The sequence below is a fragment of the Lepidochelys olivacea genome (genome assembly GCF_965140295.1).
Source record: "Lepidochelys olivacea isolate rLepOli2 genome assembly, chromosome: 3".
Taxonomy (NCBI): Eukaryota; Metazoa; Chordata; order Testudines; family Cheloniidae; genus Lepidochelys; species Lepidochelys olivacea.
The window spans coordinates 130901840-130909738 of NC_140413.1; the positions used below are offsets into that span (position 1 = coordinate 130901840).

A 7899-nucleotide genomic window follows, 5' to 3' on the forward strand; every position below is an offset into this window, starting at 1 on the left:
TACCTGAAAGGGGGTTCCAAAGAGGATGGCTCTAGACTGTTCTCAATGGTAGCAGATGACAGAACGAGGAGTAATGGTCTCAAGTTGCAGTGGGGGAGGTTTAGATTGGATATTAGGAAAAACTTTTTCACTAAGAGGGTGGTGAAACACTGGAATGCGTTACCTAGGGAGGTGGTAGAATCTCCTTCCTTAGAGGTTTTTAAGGTCAGGCTTGACAAAGCCCTGGCTGGGATGATTTAACTGGGAATTGGTCCTGCTTCAAGCAGGGGGTTGGACTAGATGACCTTCTGTGGTCCCTTCCAACCCTGATATTCTATGATTCTATGAGATCTCTTGGGAATTAATTACACTGAGGGTAGTAGTACAAAACAATATAACCACAAAGTTACAAAATGTTGTAACTCTGAAAAAAGTGTACATTTGTTGTTTTTTTTAAAGCTGTTACTCTTAATTTTAAAAACAGATAATGAACTGATAGAATGCCTGTTACTAATTAATTAGCATGTATAGTTAAATAAATATGTCCCACTGTTTCTGAATTAGATGAAGTTGTAATGTCTAACCCATTATTGGACCTTCAAAGAAGGTAATGGAAACTTGTTTGCCTGATGCACATTATAAAGTTTCTCACCTTAGAAGTCCTATTAAAGGTACTTTCTATGCCTTTCTAAACATATCCATTAGCCACTGTCTATTGTTGGACAGAATCAGATTGCTCAAATATATGTGATTACCTCTCCTCTAGTGTGTGGTCTGCAAAGGAGTTATAAGACTTAATTCTGTCAGATTCTTCATTCAGTAGTTCAGGGGTGTAGAAGCTTGGAAGAAAACTGCCTTTCTCTTGGTTGGTCCTATCCTAAAAGCCCTTTGGCATAGGTGCAAATGTTAACATATACGCACCATCCTTGTAGTATCTTAAATCACCAATTACACACCTTTGATCTCAATCATAATGTAATTATTTTTGCCTTTGTGAAGAGATTTGAAATACATTGCTTTTTTCCCTTTAATCCCTACAGAGTCAGATGGAATTCAGTGTTGCATCTCTGTCTATACAAGAACAAGGTTCACAAAATGAACAGAGGCAACTAGTCAAAGCAGCTCCCAGTGTCCAGGCCCCCAAATCTTCTCAGGGTAATAAGGTACCTAGCTCCGATGGGCTAATGTCAGCAAGGAAGGAAGAAGAGTCATCTTTCTGGAAGATACATGCAGAGCGCTCAAAGGTTGAAGGCGAACAGTCTGAGTTCCAGTCGTTGACCCCCAGCCAGATCAAATCCATGGAGAAAGGAGAGAAGTCCCTTCCAGCATATTACAGGCAAGAGTCTGCTCCAAAAGAGACAACTAAAGCTGAGAAGTCCAGCATAGCTAAACAAGAAAAGTTTGTCACCCCAAGCCTTCCTGCCACATCCCTAGAATGGGAGAAACCTCGACCCAGTCAGCCCTCCACTAGCACTCTAGATGACATCTTTCTTCCTGAACAACCGGAGCAACTTGCATCTGCAGGATCAAAAAATGAAGATGCCAGTGGAACGATGCTTTCAGACCCACAGACATTTGGACAGGTAAGGACCACTATTTAATCCATTTTCTTTAATTTTTGAGAGTATGTAACACAAGTCCAACGAGGTCACTCAAGAAGATTAGGGATTCTGTGGAGCACTAAACGCTAGCTAAGCTTGTTGTCTTTTTTTTTTATGCTGCAGATTGAAGAAATCCATTCAACCAAATGCACTAATTTGTCTATTTCTGGAATGTGTATTTTTAATATAGAATACGTAATATCGTATAGTTACATAAAGCCTCTTATCCAGTAAACACTCAAAACCAATTCACCTCTGAAATGGCAATCCTTTCTGAATAGAACACAGCAGCTGATTAAAGACAAACTACACAACAGTTAGGACAGTAAATGAGTATACCATACTCAGTTGAAACTAAGGAACATTTAGGGTTATTTTTCACTTGGAATAGCAAGTCTCACGCTCATTTGTTACTCCTGTAGTTTAAAGCTTTTCCAATTGAAACTAGAAATTAGAGGTACTTGGGTGAACAAGGGAAGTTCTCTAAACGAAAGGCAGCATAATCGAGAGATGAGTTGAAGCAGCTAGATTTGTTTTTAAAGCTTTCCCCCTCTCGGTGCTGCCCAGCAGTCACTTCCCCAGTGGGGCTGCTTTCAAATGTGTTCTGTTGAAAAGGCTAAAGCAGGAGTAGAGCAAGTTCATAACAGCCTTTTCAACTCAAAAGCCATCTTGAAAGCAATTCAGCTGCCTGATAGGAACTATTTGAAAAGCAGCTGCTCATCTGAGAAAAGGAAAGGCACAACAGGATATGATTTTGGTCAGCATCCAACCTAAGTAATGGGGAGAGGAAGGAAAGAAATATGTAGTTTAAAAACCAAATACTAGGAAAGGCCTCCCCTTTTTCACTGTTCCCTCTTCCTGCTTGTGTAGCGTGTCGTGGTGTCTCCTGGAGGTAGTTACTTTATGAACATATATACAAGTTCCACTGTACAGGAATCACTTCAACCACCATTGTAATGGATTTTGAATCCTTTAAGGCAGAAGGCCCTCAGATAAATATTACATACAAAATTTTATATAACAAATACTGTAGCAAATTATTTTGACACTGAAAAGTTTTCTTTAAAAACCACACTAAGGAAGTATTAGTAACAATTCAGTAATTAAGGTTGCATTGAGATTTGCACTTAAAGCAGGATTAAAACTGCCATTTTGCGTTTATAATTATTGAATGTAGTAGACTCTTAATTTGACACACTAACTTTTTAGAAGACAATTGAATTTTCTGTGTAAAAACCCTCACTTCTTGAAATTTCACCCTGTTTTCTCTTGTTTGTTTAGGGTTTTTTTTTTTTTTTTTTTTTTTGGCTAAAACAACCACAGTTCCCACAAACTCCAAACTTCATAACCTTGCATTCTGATAATAGCTCAGATGTAGGCCACTTTTGAAGCTTTACATTTAAACAGCTATTTTGAAGAGCCAAAATTAGATAACTGCTCAGGTCTATCAGCTACTACAGTTTTTTGATGCAACCGGCCTGGCTCACTGACTTACAGCAAGTCTGAAAAACGAGATGGGGAAATTCATGAATTTTTGTGGGGGTCTATTTGCCAAATGTGACTCACTTGCTGTGCTCTGCATATGACCCTGGAGAGCCAGGGAGGCAGGCTGGGCAAACAGGAGTTATGGGGGTATGCTCTGGGGAAGAGATGGTGTTTTAAGAGGCCATGGGGGAGGCATGCAGGGAGGCTGGGAGAGAAGAAGCTCATGGGCAAATGCTTGGGTGATGGGAACCAGGGCTGTGCTCAGAAGCTGGTTTGAGAGAGGAGCCTATTGTGTCTGCATCAAGGTATTGGAGGAGCTCCTCTGACACTGCTGCCTTTTCTCCTGGGTGCACAAAGGCAGCAGTGTTGGAAAAGCCAAGTGTCTCTGCTGAGGTGTCTGCATTAAGGGCTCTTCATGGCACTGTTGGTGCAGAGACACTGAGTTCTGAGACCTTGCACATGGCCTAAGTCCACCTCATCCCCATCCCCTGCTCTTCCAGATGGCCATCCACCATCGGTCTGTAATCCCAAAGATGTGTATGCTATGGGTGGCAGAGGAGACTTACATGAGGTTGAGAAGGCAAACTGGAGTGTAAATGTGGTAATGAATGTCTTAACTGCTTATTTCATTGCTTGCTACAGCTTGCCTCAAGGGGCTATGCACTAATACATTCTAGTATTTGTTTGTGGTGTATCACTATATACCTCAAGTAGTTAAGGTACTTGGTTTACAGTCTCATTCCTTACAACAGATCAGAGATAAGCCATTTTATTTGTGAAATTTGTAGGGAGCTGATGTGAGGCCACTGAAGTCAAAGTTGCACACCCTGCTCAATATTTATCAAACTGTCAAAATTTAAGAAAAATGTTTAGGAAGCTATTTCTTTTTTTGAAAAGGGGGGTGGGGGAGTTTCTTGGCTTCTCCCTGCAAATAAATACTGGCGGAAGTGTGTATTAATGGCCAGTAATATACCCTGTCATAGTAACTTGTGTTGAATTTTAATGTATTTTTTTCTAATTGGTTCAAGTATGATTGTCTTGACCCCAAAGTGATTCTTCTTGGTCAAAATTTCAGTGCGTCAACAGGGAAGTCAGTGTGGGGAATCTTGTGTTGCACCTGTTTTGTAAAAAGATGACATCTCCAGGGTAATTGACTTTCATAAACCCTAAATTCATTTTATGATGGCATACTCCAGCGGTATGAAAGTGTGTAAGATTTCAATTAAATTTCTTAGTAGTGACCTTCTGAACTTGGAAGCATGTGGGTAGATAATGTTGTTCTTACACAATAAGTAATCTGTTTGAATCAGAATGTACAGTTGATGGGTTATGTATGTCCCTCCCCTCCCCCCGTCCTGAAAAATAATCATAATGTGAGTTAGCAAGAAGGAATAAAGAAATCCTTTGACCAGTAGAACACACAGTATTACTCTGATAATTGGAAACACCTTTTTGCTCCTCAATCATACGTGGGTTACATATGTCTAGTATTTTCCAGTGTAGATGCTTTTCAAGCATGCAGGAGTACAGGGGAAGAAAGTTAAATGGTGGTAGACTCTCTGCCTTAATTTATGGGCTTTAAAAATTTTATTTACACGCTTTTAGATCTAAGGGCCAGTCAGTTCATTTGATCCTGTTGATTTAAAGAAAATGCTAAAATTATCTAAATTTTGTGTTTCTCTTACAGATTAATACAAGCAATGTTATCTTGAAGACTGGCTTTGATTTTCTAGACAACTGGTAAAGATACTCCAAAATAGTTCAGAGCAATTTTTGGAAAGAAAAAGGGGCATCTTTCTCTTTATATGTTAAGTTACTAGCATCTGTGTTTTTTAATAAAAAGTTTCAAACTCAATGTTGGCTTTGTATAAACATTTTTATAAGACCAGATGCAATTTTGTATTTTAAAATGATCCAGTGATAGAAGTGTACTCTCATTTTGGATTTTTTTAATGTCTGTTACAAGTTGAATAGTTATTGTATTGGGGGGAATAATTTTCTACCAATTTATGTATTAAGGACCAAAAAAACCCAAACCCCTAATCAAAACCTCTATATTTAAAAAGTGAATCTATGAAGAACAGGTTTCTATTTTCAGTAGCAACCTAGCCAGCATGGCTCAAACAATTCCATAGGTCACTACAAAAATCAAAATGTGGTATTACTCTAAATAAGCTACCAAAACAACAGTCATGCCTCCTTCAGGTAACTGTATAATGAAAAAAGGCATGGAAAAATAAGCATATTAAAAATTGTATTAACTTTGTATATTTAGTTTGTCAGTAATTTCTCTACCACTAGTTTTTGAGAGGGGGCAAGGGTTTTGCCACAAGAATTGGTCTAAAGTAGCAGTGCAGCTGTACTCAAGAGGTGGAATGAAGTCTGTTTTGGGGGAAATATTTGTAAAACATAAGGGAATATTGCTTGTTTTGGGTTATAAAGTAAAAAAAAAAAAACAATCTTCAGGGAAATGCAAACCTACAAAGGCCACTGCTTCCCTTGGTACGGTACATAACTCCTGCTAGCAGAAATGCTGGAATAAAACACCAGTATCTCCAGGAATAGAGACTACCACCTAAGTTTGTTACAGTAAACTGATATAATTTGTGGCAAAGCAGAGCAATAAGGCTGTTTGTACCCTTTTAAAACAGGCATTCCTCTGGAGGACAAATCAATCTTGTTTCTGGTGCTCTTTTCCCTTGTGGATACGTTCTCCATGATGTCCAACACTCAGATGATGTTTGCTCCTAAGATAGAAATAGAATTGGGGTGGGGGGGAGATGGGGCACTTGGAAAGCTGGTTTCCCATTCTGTTTTTGAATGATCCTTAGCTGGTGTTCAGTATAGAAAACTGAGACTATAGCTGTCATTTGAACTGCCATCTCTGAAATGCAGCATGATTTACACACTGACTCCAACTGTGTTTACCTTGCCTTGAAGCCTTAATTCCCCTTACGCACAACCAGTGAATGGTCTCTTTGATGCCGAAGGCTTATGACCTTTCACTTTTACCTCAGTAAGTGGTTCCCAGAATGTTTGTTTGTGATAGCTGGCAAAACGTGACTCATTTTATTTAGAGTCCATGCCAAAGCTATATGAAGGCCAATTGATGGGTAGTCTCTACCAGCTAGATTATAATTCCTCTAGGTCTCCCTTGGGATGACATTTGACAGTTTGTAATCTTTAACAGTGGCAGTTACACTGTGAAATGTGCTGGTTCTTTCTGGGGAATGTTGTCCTATATGATCTAAGTCTGTTTAGGTACTGGAAGAGTTGGAATTTTTTTTAGTCTACAGATTGATGCAGTCCTGTATTGCTTGCTTTGTAGACAGACATAGGCTGGTATCAACAGCAGTAAAAAGTTATTCAGTAGAGCCTAATGGAATACTAATTTCAAAATCTAGCCTCGTTCAAAACAAAGATACCCACTTCTAGTAATAAAATGAACTTAAGCTGAAACCTCATTCAAGTTTGTTTAAATGCTAAATTGCCACACATACTTAGGTTAAGTGTATTTAGTAGCATAGCCTTATAATATTTTAGAATTTTCTTTCTTTCATTCCTCCTTGATATGTACCCCTTCCCCCCCCCCCCCAAAAAAAAAGCTATAAAATGGGTCTTGTATTAGTACTCTGCAGTTCAGGAGAAAACTTGAGAAGTTTGCTCCTTTTATTTTTGCCAGATTTCTATGAGCCTGGATGTTTACAACTTTTGCTGTTCAGTTTAATGTTTCTAAATGACTCTTGTTGGAGCTGTTACACTCATCTGGCATTAAAATTATAACTTGAGCACAAATTCTACAGATGTAGTAAATGGTGCAGATTTGTACTTTTTTTTTGTAGACTAAGTCCTTGGAAAAAAATTTTAAACTGATGAATGACACTAACATGCATTTCACAGGTACTAATAGAACTTCAGGTCTAAGTGCTTTCTATTCGTTGAAATATTTGGCTACACAATAAATGCTTTAAATCCAAGCAGGAGGCATAAACTTTAACTTTACTTCAATAGTTGAGGCTCCTTAAGAAATTTTCCACAATGTTGGGAGGAGCATTCTTATACATCTCTGCTAAAAAGACTAAAAATGTATAATCTGCTTTGACCTGTGCTCTTTCTTTCCTTCCTCCTTTGGTGTAATGCATATTGTACACTTTGGGACTAGCTGGTAGAACATGCTGCAAAAAATTTGCTCATCACAATAGGTTTTTCCTTGCTGTGCTCTGATGAGAGTTAGTGCTCCTCCCTTTCTTTGATATGTTTTTTTATTAAAAATTCTTACGGAAAAATTGTACTTGGTCACATTTTCTATTAATAAACCTTTAATAAATCCACTTTAAACAATGTTTTCATTGCTTATTTTACTGTACCTTGCTGGCTCCTTACCTCCCCTCCAGCAGAGTTGTAGACTATATTTGGTAACCATATATTGTATTGTAGGGGGAAGATGACTTGACTTGAACAATTCTGAACTTTCAAAATATAGGTATTTTATCCTGCCATCTTTCTGATCATTGTATGTATTTAATACTACAGAAATGTAATAAAAAATTAGAAAAAGCAGTAAAGTTTTTTATTTTTAACTTTAGAATGATCTCATTTTAGGAACAGCTGTGATGTTATCCAGTAGGATGAGGAAGGAAGAGAATTAAATTCAGAGCTTAGTACAGACCACCATCTAGTTTAATTATAAAGTGGACTGAAATACTAATGAAAAGATTAGAATTTGATACTTATGCAGCCTTCCAAAGCAAGTTTAAAAAAAAAACACCCAAACCTGCAGCTATTCTATCCATTTAAATCAGCAGCCTGAACGAAGATATTGCAGCTGCAATAT

At 38.1% G+C, this 7899-nt stretch overlaps 1 protein-coding gene across 1 annotated transcript in view; it reads left to right on the forward strand.

Moving 5' to 3' along the window:
- The window catches only part of LOC311518647 (uncharacterized protein C1orf198), a 31833-nt gene extending 24427 nt beyond the window's left edge, over positions 1 to 7406 (forward strand). Inside the window, exons 3-4 of the mRNA XM_084624635.1 lie at positions 1020 to 1562; positions 4753 to 7406. Of these exons, the coding sequence (XP_084480761.1) occupies positions 1020 to 1562; positions 4753 to 4809 (600 nt within the window). The 3' untranslated portion in view covers positions 4810 to 7406. The remainder of the gene's footprint in view (positions 1 to 1019; positions 1563 to 4752) is intronic.
- The last annotated feature ends 493 nt before the right edge of the window (positions 7407 to 7899 follow it).